At 44.6% G+C, this 23,000-nt stretch overlaps 1 protein-coding gene across 1 annotated transcript in view; it reads left to right on the top strand.

Moving 5' to 3' along the window:
* The window catches only part of FRAS1 (Fraser extracellular matrix complex subunit 1), a 294,939-nt gene extending 273,209 nt beyond the window's left edge, over positions 1-21,730 (top strand). The window contains exons 65-72 of the mRNA XM_070949170.1: positions 1,394-1,544; positions 1,782-1,889; positions 2,679-2,838; positions 4,844-4,960; positions 10,341-10,507; positions 15,493-15,698; positions 17,250-17,396; positions 21,122-21,730. Of these exons, the coding sequence (XP_070805271.1) occupies positions 1,394-1,544; positions 1,782-1,889; positions 2,679-2,838; positions 4,844-4,960; positions 10,341-10,507; positions 15,493-15,698; positions 17,250-17,396; positions 21,122-21,730 (1,665 nt within the window). The remainder of the gene's footprint in view (positions 1-1,393; positions 1,545-1,781; positions 1,890-2,678; positions 2,839-4,843; positions 4,961-10,340; positions 10,508-15,492; positions 15,699-17,249; positions 17,397-21,121) is intronic.
* Positions 21,731-23,000: the final 1,270 nt, after the last annotated feature.

Raw genomic sequence — 23,000 nt, 5'->3', positions numbered from 1 at the left:
TGCAGGCTGACTCTGCCGACCGCCAGCAGTTCGATCCCGACTGGCTCAAGGTTGACCCAGCCTTCCATCCTTCCAAGGTCGGTAAAATGAGGACCCAGATTGTTGGGGGCAATAAGCTGACTCTGTAAACTGCTTAGAGAGGGCTGGAAAGCACTGTGAAGCGGTATATAAGTCTAACTGCTAGTACTATGTTGTTGTTGTTGTTGTTGTTGTTGTTGTTATTATTATTATTATTATTATTATTATTATTATTATTATTATTATTTATTTAATTTTTATACTGCCCTTCTCCCGAAGGACTCAGGGCGGTGAACAGTCAGAATAACATACAGATAATGTGAAATAAAAACAATTTAAAATAATTAAACCAATTTGGCTCATCAGTTAAGATCATCAGCATAGAATTTAGACAATTTGAAAATTTATGCCAGCCCGGCTTGGCGAAACAGAAAGGGCTTTAGTGCACGACGGAAAGTACGGAGATGTGGGATATATGTGTGCAGCCCCCAAGCATGGCTCCAATTTTAGCAGAATGCAGAAAAAGGCTTCTGTGTTATTCAGGGGATGAAGGACCTAGATTTCCCTGCAATATTAATAGCTCTGAAAAACCTCTTTACGCAGTGCCCTAATTATAATTATAATCATAATCATTATCATCTGCTACCAGGGAAAGATAAGAGGGCCTGGTCATGCATACTTATTATTAATCAGCAATTAAGTAAAACGATAAGATTTTCATCTTCTTTTATTGCTTCTAAATTTCCCTCTCCCGAACAGGGAAAGAAATAGTTTGGCGATTGTGTGAATGAAAAAAAAATAAAGTCTGTCTTCCTTCCTCCCTCCCTCCCTCTTTCCCTTTCTTTCTTTCTTTCTTTCTTTCTTTCTTTCTTTCTTTCTTTCTTTCTTTCTTTCTTTCCTCCCTCCCTTCCTTTCTCTCACTCTTTCTTTCTTTGTTTCTTCCCTCCCTCCCTCCCTCCCCTCTTTCTTTCCTTCCTTCTTTACTCCCTTTCTTTCCTTCCTTCCTTCCCTCCCTCTCTCCTCCCTCCTTCCTTCCTTCTTTCTTTCTTTCTTTCTTTCTTTCTTTTTCTTCCTTTTTTTTTCTCTCTCTCTCTCTCTTTCTCTCTCTCTCTCTTCTTTCTTTCTTATCATTTTATTTTATTGTTATTGTTATTATTATTTATACGTCATCCATCTCTGTGTCCAAGGCATCTCCGTGTCCAAGATTTAAAAGCAAATTATGGAATTGAAGGCTAGAGATAGTAAAGCCTAAATTTTAAAGCAGGGGCCCTTATGGGCTGGATGGAGAGGCATGACCAGATTAGTCCCTCTGTTATATAAAAAGGCCGGATGGTATGTAAACACCGTACAGTACTTTTTCCTTCTGTGGTGACAGGTTCGGGATTCTGCTCAATCGTTCTTGACAGTCCATGTCCCACTTTACGTCTCCTACGTTTACGTAACCGCACCCAGAGGCTGGGCCTCTCTGGAGCATCACACGGAGATGGAGTTTTCCTTCTTCTATGACACCATTCTCTGGAGAACAGGTACGGGGTTAGTTTTATTTTTTCCATGACACGGGATGAAAGGGTGAAATATAGCACCCTTGAGATCCTAACTTTCCCTCAGCTTGGCCAAGTGGCTTCTTGAGAACTTCTTTGGTTGCCTCCTACTAGAAGTGGACTCCAACCGAGGGAACGGGGCGATGTGATGACTTATCCACATTGATTGATACTTAGTTGAGGAAGCCCAGACTGTTGGCATTTTCTCTCTCTCTCCTTCAGGTATACAGACGGACAGCGTCCTTTCGGCCAAACTGCAGATAATCAGGATCTACATCCGAGATGATGGTCGGCTGGTCATTGAGTTCAAAACTCACGCCAAGTTCAGAGGTGAGTCATTCTTGCATTCTGCAACTAACCAAGCAGAGGTGGGTTTCAGCAGGTTCTGACCAATTCTGACTCTGACTGGCCCCGCCCCCATCTATTCTCTGCCTCCCAAGTCCCAGCTAATTGGGAGGAAATGGGGATTTTGCAGTAACCTTCCCTTGGAGTGGGGAGGGAATGGAGATTCTCTGCACCATCAGGCCTGGAAGGCAGATTAAGAAACCAATGCCATTGTTGGTCGGTGTTAGTTTAATTGTAAACCTTTAGTAACATAATTTTGCAAGTCTGAATGTGCTTCCTGCCTCCCTCCCTTTGTGTGAACTATAGAGGGCTTGCCTAAGACGTTTACTCAGATGAATTTTATCTATTTATTTCTCAAATTTGTATAGCTGCCCTTCTCCCTAAAACAAGGAACTTAATTTCTAGGGCTCAGGCCACTTTTATCTGATTGTTGCCTTAGTGGCAGCTCTCCCTGCCCTTCTTCAAGGCCATTTGCTCTTCCCCCACAAAGAAATATTATGGTTATACTTATTCCCTTACATCTTAACTTAATAGTTTCTTATTGCCTTTTTCCCCTGTATTCCCTGTACAGTAGTTAACTGTATTACTTAAAAGACCATTACGAAACAAACGCTTCAAATGATTGATTACTTATAATTGTTTATTGTATAATGTATTTTTATGTTTTTGTCATATGTGTTTTATGTGTTTTATATCTGTTTTAATAAAGTTTATAAATTTAAAGAAGAAAAAGAAATATTATGGTAGTGAACCTGCTTATTCCCATCTGCACAGGGCATTTTGTGATGGAACACCACACTCTGCCAAACGCCAAGTCTTTTATCATGACCCCTGACCACCTGGGAGGGATGGAATTTGACCTACAGCTCTTGTGGAGTGGACAGACCTTTGACTCTCCTTATCAACTCTGGAGAGCAACCAGCTCCTACAGCAGGTATGAAGGAGAACTTTTGAGATGCATTGGTTTTGAAGTTGCTACCAAAGTTGTTATCATGGTCCAAGGAGATTGGATGGATGGATGGATGGATGGATGGATGGATGGAAAGATGGATGGATGGATGGAAAGATGGAGAGATGGAAAGATGGATGGATGGAAAGATGGAAAGATGGGTGGGTGGATAGAAAGATGGATGTATGGCTGGATGAGTAGATGAGTGGATGGATGGATGGACAGGCAGATAGTAGATAGATAGATAGATAGATAGATAGATAGATAGGTAGATAGGTAGATAGATAAATAGAGTCCTTGACGTACGACCATAATTGAGCCCAAAACCACCATTGCTAAGTCAAATATTCGTTCAGTGAATTTTGCCCCATTTTACGACCTTTCTTGCCACAGTTGTTAAATGAATCACTGCATGGACCAGTCTCTTCAAAGAAGACGCAAGACTTAAACTCCCTCTTATTGCTGAGACAGAGTGGACAGTTATGGAATTAGGGCAGTTGGTGGGATCCGTGATCCTGGTAGCTTTAGATACAGGTAGTCCTCGACTTACGACAGTTCACTTAGTGACTGTTCAAAGTTACAACAGCAGTGAAAAATGTGACTTATCACTGTTTTTCATACTTAAGACCGTTGTGGCATCTCCCTGGTCATAATGATCAAAATTCAGATGCTTGGCATTCTGACTCATATTTATGACGGTTTGCTGTGTCCCAGGGTCACGTGATCAACTTTTGCAACCTTCTGACAAGCTAAGTCAATGGGGGAAGCCAGATTCACTTAACAACTGTGTTACTCATGTTAACAACTGCAGCGATTCACTTAACAACTCCGGAAAGAAAAGTTGTAAAAGGAGGTCACATTCACTTGTGTGTTTGGGGATTGTTATGTGTGTTGGACCTGGTCTTTGGGTGTTAAGTGAATTTCGTTGTATGGGTATACTGTGTATACACATACAATGACAATAAAGTTATTTATTTATTTATTTAACAAATGTCTCACTTAACAACAGAAATTTCGGGCTCAATTGTGGTCGTAAATCGAGGACTACCTATATAGTAAAGCAATAAACATTGCTTTATAATAATAATTCAAATAATATTACATTAAATTTAAAATATTATTTTTAAAGAATTAAAATAATAATATGAAATTAAAAAGATGGGCGGAGGTGGGAGCAGGAAGCGCAAGAATAAATTATCAAGCGTAGCATGTAATTCTAGGGAGGCTGCATTGATCGTAAGTGTGAAAAAGGCTCATAAAGTCACTCTTTGCAGTGCCGTTGTAATTTCGAACGGTCACTAAATGAATTGTATTATAAGTGAAGGACTATCTATATCTCCATCTTTAATTCATAAGCCTACTTTCTGTCTGTTGTGTTTTGTTTGGTTCATCTTCCACACATCTCGTGATCAACTAACCAGAAGGAACTAAATTTATTAGTCATATTTCTATACCGCCCACTCTCCGAGGACTCTGGGCGGCTTACACCAAAGACAGTATACTAAATAGCATATTGTCCCCCGACAATTTGGGTCCTCATTTTACCCACCTCGGAAGGATGGAAGACTGAGTCAACCTTGAGCCAATGAGATTTGAGCCAATGAGATTTGATCCACTGATCTGCTGAACTAGCAGTCAGCTGAAGTAGCTGCAGTACTGCACTCTAACCACTGCGCCACCTCGGCTAATCAATGTCTATGGAGATTCTCAGTCATCCGAGTTGTGGTTGTCCCAAAGGTGCTTTTTCAAAAGGCAACTGGACTTTCTTTGTTTTTCCTTGAAGAGGTTTCGCTTCTCATCCAAGAGGCTTCTTCAGTTCTGACTGAAGTTCCTCACCATTCAGTCAGAACCCGAAGAAGCTTCTTGGATAAGAAGCGAAACCTCTTCAAGAAAAAAAAAAAAAGTCCACTTGCCTTTTGAAAAAATATCCACAAGGGGGGAATGCTTGCAGTTCAATGCACTAACGGCGGTACTTTATCTCTGCTTTCAGGAAAGATTATTCCGGAGAATACACCATCTCCTTAATACCATGTACGGTCCAACCCACACAATCTTGGGTTGACCCAGGAGATAAGCCCTTACCCTGCACGGCACATGCTCCAGAAAAGTAAGTAAATGCTTACGTTGTTTCATGCCTGAAGATAAGCGTCACTATTTAAAAACCACCAAAAAAAAGGAGAGGAAATTTTCAGCACACACAGAAAGGGCCAAAGGCTATAATACTTTGCTTGAAATTCTGCAATTGGGAGAAGTTTAGCAGCTTGCTACATCATCTTCCCCTACGGTATCTCGGTACAGGTTTGCGTGCATTTCTTGCGCATAAGTAAGCTTAAAGTCAACAAAGAGAATACAGATGGGGACAATTAGAGACACAATAGTAGGGGAACATCTGAGGAGCTTACGTGATGAGGAGGTTGAAATATTAACAATCATCAGGCGGAGGGCTATTTTCCGGAGGAATTGTAAGAGGATGTGCGTGAGAGAACACATCGGTGTCCAGACAATTATACATGACTGATGGAATGTAAGCAGGAAGAATTTAAAACAATACATGCTTGTGATCCTGTAAAGATCTTCTAAGGCCCGCGGGCTGGATCCTGCCCACGGGGGTACTTAAATCTGGCCCTTGGGGCTGTCCTGGAAACAGAGAAGGACCAGCCCACTGTGCCTCTGACGGCGGAAACGGAGCTTGGGAGGACTGTGTGAAGCCCCTCTTCCCCTGGGCTCTGTTTTCCTCTGGCAGAGAGCCAGCCAAACAAACTGAACATAAAACAAAAGGAGAAATTTGAGCATTCAGGAAGGGACAGGAAAGGCAAAGGGGAAAGAGGAAGGACAAAGACAAAGATGGGAAGAGAGCAAGGAAGGAAAAAGAAGGAAGGGGAAAGAAGAAGAAAGGAGAATGAAGAGGAAGGGAAGGAAGGAAGGAAGGAAGGAAGGAAGGAAGGAAGGAAGGAAGGAAGGAAGGAAGGAAGGAAGGAAGAAGAAAGGAGAATGAAGAGAGAGGGAGGGAAGGAAGGAAGGAAGGAAGGAAGGAAGGAAAGAAGGAAGGAAGGAAGGAAGGAAGGAAGGAAGGAAGGAAGGAAGGAAGGAGATTATAATGAGAAGGAGGGAGGGTCTGAGGGAAGTCCTGCCTTAGCTTTTGGCCACCACAGGTGCCCCCGACACGAGTGACGTCGAGCTGGCCATGCCCACCATGGCCACACCCACCTCTGCCACGTCCACCCCAGCCCCCCACAGTCGAACACAACCATGATGCGACCCTCAATGAAATCGAGTTTGACACCCCTGTTCTAGACCCTACCAGCCAAAAATCCTTGACTGACAGGGTCCCCAGCATGTTACTTCCGTTAGATCAGGCCAATCCCATTCGGGCAAGATGTTTCTTCAGATAATTTGCTCCTATGCCATCTCTTTCTTTTGTGCTGGGCTTCAAATAGGATGCAAATATATCGAAGGGTAGGAAATCAGGAACCAGGGTTGTTCAAATAAGTACTGGTTTATTCCATGCCACCTCTAAACAAGAATCTGAACTACTAACGGTTAAGGCTAATTGGCAGTAGATAAGATTCAAAGGAATTCAAGGAAGGCTGGACTTAGATCTCTCATGGACATGAAGGGACTCCAAACTCATGATGTGCTTGATCCCTCCCTTGGGCTCATGTCAACTGTCCAGTTGGGGAATCCAGAAAAAGGAACTCCAGGTACACCAAGAGTACAAAACTTTAAATCACTTCTGTTCATTTTGTTATGGGAACCATCCAGCCACGCCGGGACATCTACTCGGTGTGTCCTTGAGATGCCAACAGTGTCTCACAGAAGCTGAATACAGCAGCGGCCAAAATTGTGGAAACCTTGTGGGAAAAGTGTATTTTTGAGGTGTGATGGCTAATAACACCACTTATTTTTTTTGGAGTTCCAAGATAATCATATTCCACTGCTGGAATGGCCTGGGAATAGCCCAGATCCTAAGGGCAGTTCACCAAGGGAGGTTAAGCTACTGTTCCTGAAGCTAAAAATTTCAATCTTGATAGCAGGCTTTGGTCCCTGGGCCAAGTTGTGATTAGTTCAGGCACCACATGTCTTCGCGTTCCCTTCCCACATTCTTTCTTCTGTCACCAACACAGATTCTTTCCCCCCACCCGGCCCCCGTGTTAATGCTTTGAAGGCGTAAGGATCAAAGAGTAGAGGTTGTTCCTTCACTCCTACCTTTTGTTATTATTATTATTGTTTAGTCGTCTATACCGCTTTATACTATTTTACAGCCCTCTCTAAGCGGTTTACAAAGTTAGCATATAGCATATTGCATATTAACATATTGCATTAGCATTAGCATATTGCCCCCAACAATCTGGGTCCTCATTTTACCCACCTCAGAAGGATGGAAGGCTGAGTCAACCTTGAGCCGGTGAGATTTGATCTGCTGACCTGCTGAACTAGCAGTCAGCTGAAGTAGCTGCAGTACTGCACTCTAACCACTGCGCCACCTCGTGGAATCTTTATCACGAGGACAAAGTGATGCTTCGTCTTCAACCAGGCAAAAGAGTACAGCTCAGGGGTGTCAAACTTGATTTCATTGAGGGCCGCATCAGGGTTGTGTTCAACCTCGGAGGGGGGAGCTTGGGGGGGGCGTGGCCACCTTGACATCACTCATGTCGGGGGCGCCTGTGGCGGCCCAAGCATTCTGCCAGTGAAAACGGGTTCCCAAGCTCTGTTTTCGGCTGCGATGGCCTCCTGCAACCCTCTGCCAGTGACAACAGAGCTTGGGAGTCCATTTTCGCTGGCAGAGCGCTCAGACCGCCACAGGCGCCCCCAACATGAGTGATGCAGTGATGGGTTGCCCTCGGTTGAGACCGGTTTGCAAGAACCAGTAGTAAAACCAGCGGGAGACTCCGCCCACTGACCTGGACCTCCACCCACTGACCAGAAAGCTTCTGCGCATGCGGTCCTGTTGCAAACCAGTAGTAAAGGTAAGTAGAACCCACCCCTGGAGTGATGTCAAGGTAGCCACGCCTATCCCCTGCGTTTTTGCTGGCAGAGGCACCATGGGCCGGTTCTTTGCTGTTTCCAGGGCGGCCCCACGGGCCAGATCTAAGCACCCCATAGGGCCCCCAGGCCTTGAGTTTGATACCCTTGGTATAGCTAATCCTCGACTTAGAACCACAATTGAGTCATTGGGGAAGCCAGATTCATTATCACAGCCGTGTTACTGATTTAACAACTGCAGTGATTCACTGAACGACTGTGCCGAGAACGGTTGTAAAACGGGGCCCTTAACTGCCTCGCTTAACAACAGCATTTTTGAGCTCAGTTTTGGTTATAAGTTGAGGACTACCTGGTATGTGCTTACATGACAACCTTCAAAGTGACGAGGATGCTAGTCGCCTACCCTGGAGGAGCTGAAAGGAGCTAGGTTGGGAAACTGGAACCCTGTTTCCTTGGCTTTGAAGCGTTAATCTCCTTCTAGATTAATCTGATTTAATGTATTAGCAAGTACAAAGTTTTGTCCCAGTAGGAGAAAAGATAATCTGCACTGATTAAAAAAAAAAAAAAACACTTCCAGATGTCCTCTGGTCATTCCTGAAGGTATTTTGAAATGTCAGCATTACTTGAATGGAAACAAAATGCTTTGAGATCCACCCGTGAGCTTCACTGCACTGCTGCTTAGTTATCTTTGTCCTAGCTAATAACTAGGTTAGGAGAAGACCTGGAAGGTTTCTGGGATGGTGCGTTGTGCAAAACTCAATGTGTCGGGCTACACGTTTGATCGTGCAAGACGTCATTCGTCAATCCGAAAAGCAGAACCTGCAGCAGCGGGAATAATAAATAATAAAGACGATGAGGATAGTGTTGCCGTTGTACAAACTCAAGCCATTTTGCTTAGATTGTGGTCTACTGTATTTTGTGAATCTAGAAAACAGGTCCATTTAATAACCAGGTTAGACATGAACCCTACTTGATGATAATTCCGGACCGATCACCCTCTCTCAATCCTTCTCAAATGAGACAATGGTTGGTTTGCTAGGAGATATAAGATTTGACTTCTCTTGACCGCTAAGGTTTTCTTAATTGTTGAGAACTTGGCTGAACAGCTGATTTTTTTCTGCCCCGGGGCTGTTCCTGGAGGAAAAAACCCAGAGAGGATAACATTTATTTGCGGGACCGCCTTCTGCCGCCGATAGCCTCCCACCAACCAGTACGACCAGTACGCTCCCACAGAAAGGGACTCCTCAGGGTGCCGTCGGCCAGGCAATGTCGGCTGGCGACCCCCAGGGGGAGGGCCTTCTCTGTGGCAGCTCCCGCCCTCTGGAACGATTTGCCCCCGGAGATAAGAAGGATATCGGATCTCCGGGTCTTTCGCCGTGCCCTGAAAACTCTTCTTTTCCAGCAAGCAGGGCTGGCGTGAACCCCGCCCCCTTTTTTAGTTTTTAATGGTTATTAATTGTTTAGTTTTAATTTGTTAATGGGTTTTAATTCGCACTGTTTTAATTCGGGCCAAAGTATATAATTCTTTTAATTAATTTTAAATTTTGTATTGTTATGTATTTTAGTTTTGGCTGTGCACCGCCCTGAGTCCACTAGGAGAAGGGTGGTATATAAATTGAATAAATAATAAATAATAATAATAATAATTTAGATCAGGGGTGTCAAACTCAAGGCCTGCGGGCTGGATGCGGCCCACAGGGTCCTTAAATCTGGCCCATTGGGTCGGCATGGAAATATCAAAGGACCAGTCCGCAGTGCCTCTGCCGGCCAAAATATCAAAGGATCGGCCTACAAGGCCTCCGTGTGCCCTAGTTTGGCCAGCAAAGTGCTGTTGGAGGCCGTTCAGGCTGAAAACGGGCCATACGGGGGCCTCGCGGGGCCTCCGTGTACTCCATTTTGGCCAGCAGGTTGCTACAAGAAGGCGCCTGTCCCATCTCAGCTCCCCGCCCCCTGCTGGAGAACTACAATGCTGATCCAGCCCTTGAAGAAATCCAGTTTGACACCTCTGATTTAGATAATGCAATATATATAAGGTAAAGGTAAAGGTTCCCCTCGCACATATGTGCTAGTCATTCCCGACTCTAACGGGAGGTGCTCATCTCCGTTTCAAAGCTGAAGAGCCAGCGCTGTCCGAAAACATCTCCGTGGTCGTGTCTAAATGCCAAAGGCGCACGGAACGCTGTTACCTTCCCACCAAAGGTGGACCTTATTTTTCTACTTGCATTTTTTACGTGCTTTCGAACTGCTAGGTGGGCAGAAGCTGGAGCAAGTAACGGGAGCTCACCCCGTTATGTGGCACTAGGGATTCGAACCGCCGACCTTTTGATCGAAAGGTCGAACTGCTGACCTTTCGAGTGACAACCTCAGCATCTTAGCCACTGAGCCACCGCATCCCTATATATATATATCTCTCTCTCAAAGAAAAAGTTAGGAAATAAACAAATATTCCTGGCATTATTACTTCCTGTAGCCTTATTTCTCTATTCCCTTTCTTCCCCATATAGATTTTTGATCCCAATTGCCTTTCAGCAGACTAACCGCCCGGTTCCCGTCGTGTATTCCCTGAACACGGAGTTTCAGCTCTGCAATAATGAAAAAGTTTTTCTCATGGACCCAACTAAAACTGAGATGTCGATGGCCGAGATGGACTACAAGGGAGCTTTTTCCAAAGGTATGATTTGTGTTTTGAGATTTGGACGGGGCATAGAGCTCTTCGAGGGAACGGCTGTTCTGACCTAGGCTTCCTGAGTCAGTAAAAGGCACGAGTAGTCCCAAAAACCTCTTTTATTTCAACAGCTGTGAATTCTGTTCATTCACAGATGAGTCCCAAATAGTTGTAACGAGTCCTTCGGGATAAGGCTGATAATCACCCACCTTTATCTCCCTTGACATGCTGCCAAAGACCTAATTGGCAAAGCCACATAGAGTCCAGAATCAAACAGACCTTCCGACTGTAAACTGCACAGAATTAACAACATTGCTTCCTGCAAAAGCCCACGTGCCTTTGCTCCTCTTTTAAGTCTTATGGGAGGGGCCAATCATCTCCAGGCCTTACTCCTGAGTCGTCCCTTTTGTTTTAACTGTTCTTGCCTTCTGGCAGTTCTGCGCACATGCACAGTGGGAACAGGCTCCCCCTGTTCCTCTGCCTCGCTGAGGCTCCGGAGTCCGCACATAACTTCCAGATGGCCCCATCTCTGCCTCCAACACAGAGCCCTCATCCGAGCCTTCCCCAGAATCTAGGACTGGCCCATGGTCCTCCCCAGCCTCCTCACTGTCCGACTCTGCTGCCAGCTCCGTAGGCTCCTGGCGGACCACAACAACGGCAAGGAAAACGTCAGGGAAGGTCACAGAAACGTTCTGTGGGAAAATAAACTAGATTGAATTGCAGAATAGGTGAAACGGCAGCTGATTGGACGGGCATAACACTCTTCTTCAAGAAATCAATTTCTGAAGAGCCGGGGTTGCGCAGTGCTTAGAAGGCAGTATTGCAGACTAACTCTGCCGACTGCCGGCAGTTCGATCCTGACCGGCTCAAGGTTGACTCTGCCTTCTGTCCTTGAGGAGCCAGATTGTTGAGGGTGATAGGCTGACTCTGTAAAACCGCTTAGAGAGAGCTGTGAAGCGGTAAATAAGTCTAAGTGCTCTTGCTATAGCAAGACAGACATCAGGAAGGTGTGGCGTAATCCTGACGTAATGGAGAAGTCAGCAAGGCTGTTCCCCTCCAGTGGCATTTGAAAAGCCAAGAAAGGTAAACAAGAGGATATTTCTCTGGGCCCAGTTAGTTCACCAAAAGATCGAAGATACGCAGGTAGTCCTCGATTTACGATCATAACTGAGCCCAAAATTTCTGTTGCTAAGCGAGACAGTTGATAACGTGAGTTTGGCCCCCTTTTATGATCTTTTTGGCCCAGTTGTTAGGCGAATCACTGCCGTTGTTAAGTGAATTATGAGGTTGTACAGCTCTTCCCTCCCCTTTCCCCGTTGACTTTGTTTGTCGGAAGCCACTGGGAAGGTTACAAAAGGTGACCGCATGACCCTGGGACTGTGCAACCGTCATAAATACATGCCAGTTGCCAAACCTCCAAATTTTGATCACATGACCATGGAGATGCTGCAAGCAGTTATTATGTGTGAAAACTAGTCACAACTCCTATGAAGGTTCTCAAGTCAACCAGATCATGGTTGTCCCAAAGGTGCTTTTTCAAGAGGCCGCTGGACTTTCTGGGGTTTTTTTTTTTTTCCTTTGAAGACGTTTCGCTTCTCATCCGAGAAGCTTCTTCAGCTCTGACTGAATGGTGGGGAACGGAAGGATTTATACTCCTTCCAGACAGCTGGTCATTTGCATCCTTTTTAGAGAGTCATTGAGGCCACTTGGAGGTTTGTCTGTGTCCTCGGAGTCCCCTGAATATAAATCCTTTGGTTCCCCGCCATCCAGTCAGAGCTGTGGAAGCTTCTTGGATGAGAAGCGAAACATCTTCAAAGAAAAAGCAGAAAGTCCAGTTGCCTCTTGAAAAAAGCACCTTTGGGACAGTCATAAGTCACTTGTCAGCATTCTGATGCTGCCATAAAAAGGAGGAGACGAGGCTTGATTTTTCACCTACTTATTTTCTCTGTAGATAATATCCCCTAGGAGATGGGATGGGAGGGGGGAACATTCCTATGGGGTGAGGTCAGAAGCTGGGGAGACTGACTTGGAAGATGGCCAATGAGAAGATGAGAATTGGGGAACAGAAAGGGAAGGGTTTGGGGGGTCAGAGGATTAGTATCGGCTACGACGAAGTCGGGGCCAGATCTGTCGTACTCAATAAATGGAATATTTCAGCAAAGATTAATTGTTTGGGAGTGCAATTTATGTGAGATGACATCGAAACCTGACATCACTTTTATTTTGGGCTCTTGTAACTTCAAACGATCACTAAATGAATGGTTGTAAGTCAAGGATTTACCTGTATATAGCTAGCAGTCCACTGGGCTCATTTAAAATCTTAACAGAATGCATGGGAGCTCCAGCATTCACAGTCCCCAGCTTGTATACAGTAGTAGCCAAAATTGTAGAAACCATTTGGGAAAAGTGTATTTTTGAGGTTTGATGGATAATAACACCACTTTTTTTTGGAGTTTCAAGATAATCCTATTCCACTGCTGAAATGGCCTGGGAATAGTCCAGACCTTAACCCAGTTGAAAATCTATGGAGCCGACTAAAGAAACTTGTTAGTCAGAAGCGACCCAATTAATCCAAGCAATCATTCAAACTTTACATTATAACAGCTGCAGAACTCAAAGATTTTGTTCACTCCATGGGAAGACGTTGTAAGGCCCTAATTCATGCTAAAGGTTACCCAACTAAGTATTAACTGACATGGTGATCATTTTTGTATATCTCGTTTTTTCTATGGTGGTGATAATTTTTCTGTATCTCGGTTTTTCTACGTGTTTCACTTTTCTTCTTTATACTGTAACTGCCATTCTAATAGCAAATCCTTCATAAAAGTTATTGCATTACATTCTTGATTCAATTACCTTTCCATTGATATATAATTTTATGGTATTACTCCAAAAACACCTTTTCCCAAAAAGTTTCCACAATTTTGGCCACTACTGTATAGTTGGCATTTTTAGAACATGGTCTCCTGTTCCTCTTCAAACATGAGAAGTGTACAAGGAGATTTTAGAAGGACCCTATTTATATGGTGTTCATTTTATTAAACTATAGGGTTTTTTTTTATATTATTAAATTTGTATGCCACCCATCTCACTGGCTGGTTCCTAGAATTTCTTGCTTAGCCGTCTGTTTTGCAGGAAGCTGTATAAGTAAACTCCCTGCAATGCACGAGGGTAATGTGTAATAGATATTTAATATTGGAATATATGTATTTATGTTAATATATGTATATATGTTAATCATATGCATATATATCCCATGAAGCAGGACAGGGTGATATTAAATGCATGCTTAATATATTAATGTATGCTTAATGTATGTATATATGCACTATAAAGCAGGATGGGGTAAAAATATGTCTGTATTAAATGTTGGGTTGTGATTATGCCCAGGAATGCTTCAGCTGAGCTTCAGCTCTGCCTCTTTTCATTCAAACCTTGCTTCAATAACTCATTAAATGTTCAGGGAGTTAAGTTGATATTATCATAGAAGTCCCAGGATTCCAAGGTGAACTGGGAGATTGGCAACATAAGGTGAGGGAGTCAGCTGGGAAAGTTTGGCACGGCACAGGTTCGAGGCATCTTCTCGTTGTCCAACATCTTCTATCATAATGCCAAATTTTGAATTCAGCTCTCCTCTTCCTTTGAGCAATACAGCCGTTTTCTTGCTAGAATCGGGACTAGGATGCCTGTCAGGGTTCCAAGTAACACCCCCAATGAAAGAAGACTCCGAGGCTTGAAGTTCCTTAAAGTTCCATTTTATTAGAGATGTCATATTGGCACATTTGGAAAAACCCGAATCTGAAAGCTTCCAGGTTTTCCCCACCCAACAGAAAGTCCTAGTCCTTGCCCAGCATCCACATGGCCCAATCAAAGCACCATCCCAACTGGAGAGGCCTCCCAGTTCCAATCTTCCAGGTGTAGGGCAAGATGTCCTTGACTCTCTGAGAAAAGAATGTTATTATGACTATATATCACCCATGCTCCATACAATCCCCCCTCCCAGTTTTCCACTGTAGGAAATGTGGCAGGCCTGAAGGCCCAATGAAAAAGATGGCTTCCAGGCCTGACAACGCCCTTCTCTGGATATTTGTCCTTTTGGTGCAGGAATTGCACAGTTGCAGGAATTGGGTATGTCTAGTTTAATGAAAAGAAGAACCAGGGATGACATGACATCAATGTTCCAATATTTGAGGGACTGCCACAAAAGAAAAGAGGGGATCAAGCTATTCTCCAAAGCACCTGAAGGCAGGACAAGAAGCAACGGGTGGAAACTAGTCACGGAGAGAAGCAACCTAGAACTGAGGAGAAATTTCCTGACAGTGAAAACAATTAATCAGTGGAACGACTTGACTCCAGAAATTGTGCTCCGATACTGGAGGTTTTTAAAGAAGAGATTGAACAACCATTTGTCTAAAATAGTGTAGGACAGTGATGGCTAACCTTTTACGTCACCGCGTGCCGGTCTGTGTGCCGGAAATGGCACGTGAAACCATCCCACGAGGAATGCGCAGCCCTGCTGGCCTTCATGTGTGTGGGAGCGGCGATACCGGAAGAGCGGCAGTCCATCACGCATGCACGAGCCGGCACCCGAATGTCCGGTTTCCAACACGGCCACGCGCCCGACGAACAGCTGGCCATCGTGCATGCGCGCGACATAAACCCGGAAGTTTGGGTGCCGGCCTGTACATGCGCAATGGAACGCCACTCTTCTGGGTTTCACTGTGCACGCGACGGCCAGCTGACTGATGCACGTATGTGCGCACAGGAATGCGGAAGAGGAGCCAGCGAGGCCACGCATTCCTCGCGGGATGGTTTCACGTGCCGCTTCCGGCACACGTTCCATACGTTCCCCAAAACTAGTATAGAGTCTTCTGCTTGAGCAGAGGGTTGGACTAGAAGACCTCCAATGCCCCTTCCAACTCTTGTTACTCTGTTGGACATTCGTTGCATCTGCCTGATCTCAAATGTATTTTTTTTTTTTTTTAACTCAGGTCAAATCCTGTACGGCCGAGTGATGTGGAACCCGGAGCAAAACCTCAATTCCGCCTACAAACTGCAGCTGGAAAAAGTCTACCTCTGCACAGGGAAGGATGGCTACGTCCCGTTCTTCGACCCAACGGGCACAATATATAACGAAGGGCCCCAGTACGGCTGCATCCAGCCTAGCAAGCACCTGAAGCACAGATTCCTGCTGCTGGTACATAGCACAACTCCTGTCTCCATAAGATAAAACTTTGACTGGGGGGGGAATTTCAACTTATAGCCATCCATTTAGGGACCGTTCAAGAAAACACGCTCCCATGTAACACCGCTCCTGCGTGAGCTGCACTGGCTCCCGGTGGTCTTCCGGGTGCGCTTCAAGGTGTTGGTTATCACCTTTAAAGCGCTCCATGGCATAGGGCCTAGCTATCTTCGAGACCGCCTGCTGGCACCGACGACCTCCCATCAACCCGTGCGCTCCCACAGAGAGGGCTTCCTCGGGGTGCCATCAGCCAAACAATGCAGGCTGGTGACCCCCAGGGGGAGGGCCTTCTCTGTGGGGGCACCCACCCTCTGGAATCAGTTGCCCCCAGAGATAAGGAGAATCCATGACCTCAGTGCCTTCCGCCGTGCCCTTAAAACCTTCCTTTTCCAACAAGCCGGGCTGGCCTAATTCTTTTTAAGTGTTTTTAATTGTTTTGTTTATCGTTTTAATTAATGGGGCCAAATTTATATATATATTTTTAACTGTATTTTACTATTTGTATTTGATGTTTTTACTTGGCCGTTCACCGCCCTGAGTCCTCAGGGAGAAGGGCGGTATACAAATTCAAAATAAAATAAAATAAAATAAAAATAAAAAACACGTGATAGATATTCAGGTGTTTGACAAGGGGCATGGGTTTACGATGAATTCAGCATCATGGGTTTGCCATTGGAGACTTTCCCAGACAGCTTCCAATAACGCATTGTAAGCCGCCCTGAGTCTCCGGAGAAGGACGGCATATAAAACTAAATAAATAATAATAATTTTAAAAAAAAGCAAAGTCCACGGGAAAACAACCGTGGCAACGAAAGTTTTTAAAATTGGGAGTGACTCACTTAGCAGCCAGCTTGCTTAGCAACAGAAATTCTGGTCCCACTTGTGGTCGTAAATTGAGTACTACTTGTACATGATGGGAGTAAGGAAAACTGTTTTCCTGTAATAGTTAATAACTTAATAACTTACCAGAATGTAATATACGGTATGTGCTAATTAATGAAATCAATTAATTAATTTAAAACACCCATTCATACAGTGAATCTATCTAATTTCTAGTTATGTCAGGGTTCCGACCGATGCCCTAATGAAAGCAGTCCAAGGAACTCGCAGGAGTCTCCTCCATCACCAGAGTTCAAAGGCCTCAATTCTTTGGCGCTCTGCCTTCCTTATGGTCCAACTTTCACAGGCCTACAGTGCAACTGGGAAAACCATAGCCTTGACTATACGCAATTTTGTTGGCAGGGTGATGTTTCTGCTTTTTAGAATGCTATCTAGATTTGCCATAACTTTCCTCCCCAGGAGCAAGCATCTTTTAATTCCTTGGCTGCAGTCCCCATCTGCGGTGATGTGTTAGGATTGCAAATCTCAGAATTCCCAGGAATTCTGCGAGTTCCAGTTCTAACATCTCTCTGGACATCATTGGTTTGGAAGCGTTTGTCGAGTGCATCGGTATCCTGATAGCTTTGTCATCATCCTCACCTTGTCCTCAATTCTTTTAACCCTCAGGACCGGAGTCAACCAGAAGTGACTGACAAATACTTTCACGACGTCCCTTTCGATGCCTATTTTGCATCCGAGTTGGCCGATTTCCACCAGGTCAGCAACTTGCCAGGAGTGGATGGTTTCGTCATGAAAGTGGATGCCCTGTATAAGGTACATGGCATACAAATTAATTCATGCATTGGAAAGCCTGATTGAAATTCTCGGGGTTGTTGTCTCAGGAGAACGGTGGAATGCTGTCTTCTTCATCGCTGACCTAAGGGGGAAAGAGAAATATTTGGGGTGTTGCCCTGAGCTCTCATCTTTATGGAATGAGACAGGCTGATGAGGTGGCTTTTCGGCTGAGGGAGAATGGTGTTCATCCTATCTTGGAGAAAATGTTGATGTCCCTTTGCATAAATTCACAGTTGGATGTCTGTGGAGATTCTCAGTCACCCAGGTTACAGTTGTCCCAAAGGTGGGTTTTTAAAGAGGCAACCTGAACTTTCTGGTGTTTCTTTGAAGATGTTTCGCTTCTCATCCAAGAAGCTTCTTCAGCTCTACCACATATTTAGTTTTGCCCATATTGACAGCAGCAAATGTTATATTTGCAAAATACTGGAAAAATGAGAGCACCCCGTCAGATGAGGATGTAGTTCAAAAATTTTTAGATTGTGCTGAAATGGACGATCTAACCTTAAAAATAAAAGATAAAGAAGACACAGAATATTACCAGATATGGAATAGATTTTATGAGTGGTTAGAGACAAAGAGGTAGAAATTAAGGGAAGAAAGACTACGAATCTATGTATTAAAAATAAAGATGGTTTATAACTACAATCATAGTGAACATATGTTTTCTGAGGTTTTCGCGGGTGTTTGTATGTAGGTCTTTGGTTATTCGGGTTTTCTCCCGCGTAAAATTGGAAGTATCTTGGCGACGTTTCGATGAAGTCTCATTCGTCATCTTCAGGCTGGTGTTTTCGGCTTCGTGCTTCTAGGAGCATTTCCAATTTTACACGGGAGAAAACCCGAATAACCAAAGACCTACATATGTGTGTGTGTGTGTGTGTGTGTGTATATATATATACATACATACATACATATATATATATATATATATATATATATATATATATATATATATATGTTTGTTTGTTTGTTTTTCTTTCTTTTTCGTAGGTTTTATGTGTCTTTCTCTTTAGCCAGGTTCTACCTACATAAACCAAGATGTTTGGTTTATCAGGCGAACCTGATAGAAAGCCCCCCTGGCCATGGCCGTCATATGCTCTTCTAAAGACAGCCGTGCATCCAGGAGGACACCCAAGTTACGCGCCCTCTCCGTGGGGGCCAATGTCTCGCCCCCAATAGCCAGCGATGGCACCAGCTGGCTATATCGGGACGCCGGCAACCACAGCCATTCAGTCTTGGAGGGGTTGAGTCGGAGCCTGTTCCTCCCCATCCAGACCGCACGGCCTCCACGCACTGGGACATCACTTCAAGGGCATCATTGGGTTGGTCTGGGGTGGAGATGTACAGCTGGGTGTCGTCAGCGTACAGATGGCACTGCACCCCAAAACCACGGATGATCTCACCCAGAGGCTTCACATTCTTGATTAAATTATCTTTCCATTGATATATAATTTTATATATGGTACTACTCCAAAAAAAAAAGGGGGGGGTGTTATTAGCTAGTTTTAGAAAATACACTTTTCCCAAAAGGTTTCCACAATTTTGGCCACTACTGTAATTCCCTATATCTTAAAATCTCTCACGTGAGGTTTCCTTGTTATCGTTTCATCAAAGGCTTCCTTTTCCCAAACCTTTAGGAATGTAATCTCATATAAAGCTGTGGTCGTTTTTGATTTCTTGTTTCTTTAATGATTCTTTAATCATTCTGTTCTCTTTTTTTGAAAACTCCCTTGGAAATATGGATTGGAGAATGATGATGCCTATAATATCTGTAATAAATATTAATAATTTATCCAGTTCAGGAGTGAGAAGAACCATAACTGTGAAATTAGATTTGCACAGTAACAAAAAAAGGTTTTAATGGAAATAGTTGGCTTAGTTCCAACTCTTAAAGCTGGAACTTAAAGCTCTTAAAATATGGCCGCCTCAGTACCATCCGGCACTAACATGAGCAGGAGATGCCACAGATTTGTGGGCTCCACTGTGGTAGCACATAGAGTGGGGCCCAGAAACAGGGTCTTTCTTTTGCTGCAGCACCCCAAATGGGGTCTCAAAAGTGCTTTTTTTCAAAAGGCAGCTGGACTTTTGTTTTTTCCCTTGAGGAAGGCGTTTCGCTTCTCATCCAAGAAGCTTCCTCAGTTCTGAGTGATTGGTTTCATTCGGTCAGAACTGAAGAAGCTTCTTGGATGAGAAGCAGGGGTGAAATGCTATTGGTTCGGGCGAACCGGTAGCGGCGGGTGGTTCGGAGAACTGGTAGCGGTGGCAGCATCAGGCTCCGCCCACCCGCCCGCCCGAACGTCGTTAGTGACCTATTTTTTACCCTCTGCGCATGCGCAGAAGGCTTTGTACATGTGCCCAGGGCCCAAAATTGCACGCTCAGCACGCACACTTCCAAACCGGTAGGGAAGGTAAGTAGATTTCACCCCTGATAAGAAGCAAAATGTTTCCCTCACGGAAAAAACAAAAGCCCAGCTGTCTTTTGAAAAAAAAGCACCTTTGAGACAACCGTGACCTGGATGACTGAGAATCTCCACAGACACTCCAAAGGTGGAACTTTCTGAGAAAGTACAAGTCTTATTTTCAAGGAGAAGACGGTTATTGTTCTTTCGTTTCATTTATTTATTTAGACTTATTTGCTGCCCATCTTACCTCATACAGGGAGTCCTCTACTTAACGATCACAATTGAGCCCCAAATTTCTGTTGTTAAGTGAGGCGGTTGTGAAGTGAGTTCTGCCCCCGTTTTACGACCTTTCTTGCCACCGTTGTTAAGTGCATCACGGCAGTTGATAAGCGAGTTAACCCGGTTGTTAAGTGAATCTGGCTTCCCCATTGACTTTGCTTGTCAGAAGATCGTAAAATGTGATCACATGATCCCGGGATGCCGCAACCGTCATAAACACGAGTCAATTGCCAAGCGTCTGAATTTGGATCCCATGACCATGGGGATGGTCATAAGGGTGAAAAATGGTCATATCACTTTTTTCAGTGCCGTTGTAACTTCGAATGCTCGCTAAATGAAGTGTTGTACAGTAGTGGCCAAAATTATGGAAACCTTTTGGGAAAAGTGTATTTTTGAGGTTAGGGGAGTTTCAAGATAATCCTATCACACTGCTGGAATGGCCTGGGAATAACCCAGACCTTCACCCAATTGAAAATCTATGGAGCCAACTAAAGAAACTTGTTAGTCAGAAGTGACCCAGCAATAAAACCCAGTTAATAGAAGCTGTCATTCAATCTTGGTTTCATTTGATAACAGTTGCAGAACTAAAAGACTTGGTTCCCTCCATGGGAAGACGTTGTAAGGCCGTCATTCATGCTAAAGGTTACCCAACTAAGGATTAACTGACATGGGGATAATTTTTATATATCTCATTTTTTCTATGGTGATAATTTTTGTATATCTCATTTTTTTCCTACGTATTTCACTTTTCTTCTTTATACTGTAACTGCTATTCTAATAGCAAATCCTTCCTAAAAGTTATAGCATTACATTCTTGATTAAATTATTTTTCCATGGATATCTAATTTTATGGTACTACTCAAAAAAAAAAAGTGGTGTTATTAGCTAGTTTTAGAAAATACACTTTTCCCAAAAGGTTTCCACAATTTTGGCCACTACTGTAAGTCGAAATCTCCCTCTATACCTTAAAAGAGATATTGAAATCACATCTTCTGAATGTGGTGCTTGTTCTGTCTTTTTGGTCAGGTGGAAGCCGGGCACCAGTGGTATCTTCAAGTGATCTACGTCATCGGTCCCGAGATGATTGGGGGGTCCCGGATGCCACGTTCTGTGGTACATCATCCGAAGCGCAGCCGCCGAGACCTTGTGGACCACAAAGGTGTCCCTGTTCTGGATGACTCCTTGATTTACGACAACGAGGGAGACCAAATGAAGAACGGCACTAACATGAAGTCTCTCAGCCTGGAGCAACAGGAAGCTGTCACCGTGGCCTCTCTCTCTCAGACCGGAGCTTCCATTGGCAGCGGCTTTGCGGCCGTCCTGCTTCTCGTCCTCGTCCTCTTGTCCATCTGCTTTGTCACCAGGAAGTGTCGGAAGCACCGGAAGAAGAAGAAGAAGAAGAAGAAAGCGGCCAAAGAGATCGCAGAGCAGTACCCTCTCAACACGAAAGTCGAGGCAGCCAAGCGGTACGCCGAGGGCCTGGAGAAGAATGTCAGCGGACAATACTGCACGGTGAAGAACCTCAACCTCCTCTGTGAAAACGAAGGTGCCTATAAGGTTAGGGGAACGAGGGTCAAGCAGATGAACCTGGAAGTGAAAGTTCATAACAATTTACACGACGGGACCGAAGTTTAATGGCCTGCGCCTTTGGGGAAGGGGGAAGAAATGTCTTTATATATATATATATAAATTGTAAGAAAAAAAAAATGAGGGGAAGAGGAGAAACCTTCTATAATTTTTTCTAAAAAATTCTTCCCCCCCCCCACCCCGTTCTGGTATTTTTATAGTAGTCATGTGAGGAAAAGGGAAGAACAAAATCTTTGCGTTTTGTTTGCTTAAGCCAGAGGTCTCCAAACGTGACAGCTTTAAAATTTGTGGACTTCAACTCAGAGGTGTGCTTCAAAAAAATTAGCAAGGGGTTCTCTGCCCGGTTGCTGGGTAGGCCTGGCCATGGTGGGCGTGGCCTAGTTGGCCTCCTACACCATGGCGGGGGTGCGTTTTTGCCCTCCCCAGGCTCCGGAAGCTTTTATCGAGCCTCCGGGAGGGCGAAAATGGCCTCCCCAGGCTCCAGAGGCCCTCTGGAGGCCGGAAAAGGGCCCATCTCTGGCCTTCAAGAACTTCCAGTAGGCCCATTTTTCACCCTCCCTGAGCCTCCGTGCGCGCCCTGCACTTACCTGCATCCAAAATGGGTCGTGTGGGGACTCCAGGGGGTGGATGGGCAGGGCCAGCCAGGAGTGGGATTTGGAGGTTCTCCGAACTGCACAGAATCTTAGCTAGAGGTTCTCCCGAACCCCCAGCAGCCCACCCCTGCTTCAACTCCCATGGCTGAGGAATTCTGGGAATTGAAGTCCACCAAGTTGCCAAGGTTGGAGCCCCTCCCCCACCCCTGGCTTAAGCAATGATCAAGCAAGGTATCTTTGCATGCTTCCACTCTACCAAGGAGCTACCTCAAGGAAAGCCAAACCACCCAAGGAGAAGAAGGACCGTAACTCATCTCGTATAAAAGCCACCTTGGAGGAGGCCACGGCCACGCACCTCCAATCTTACTATGGTTCCTACAAGACCTCTTCTCTTGTTGGCCTGTTGACTTCTCTTTGCAGAACTGGTTGAATCAAAAACAAAACAAAAAACAAAGATGCCTTGCTCGTGTCTACTTTGGAGGTAGAAGAAGCACAATATGGAAATTATGTATGGGACCGCAAGATGCCCCTGGATTTCCCCCAATTCAGCTGACGGATGAAGGATTGGCACTTCCAATGATGCCTTGGCTTGACCGTTTTGTATTGACTTACTTCTGCGGGAAGACTTTCACACCGGTTTCTCCAGATGGAAGGATGAAATAATGGCTTCCCTTTGAAACCCAGATGCCTTGAGGACAACAGAGGGTCTCTCTATCAGACTCGTG

This window comes from Pituophis catenifer, unplaced genomic scaffold (assembly GCF_029215685.1).
Source record: "Pituophis catenifer annectens isolate HBS135680 unplaced genomic scaffold, rPitCat1.0.hap2 SCAF_8, whole genome shotgun sequence".
Lineage (NCBI taxonomy): Eukaryota > Metazoa > Chordata > Lepidosauria > Squamata > Colubridae > Pituophis > Pituophis catenifer.
The sequence above is the reverse complement of the archived record's forward strand: the minus strand, read 5'-3'. Positions and strand labels throughout refer to the sequence as shown.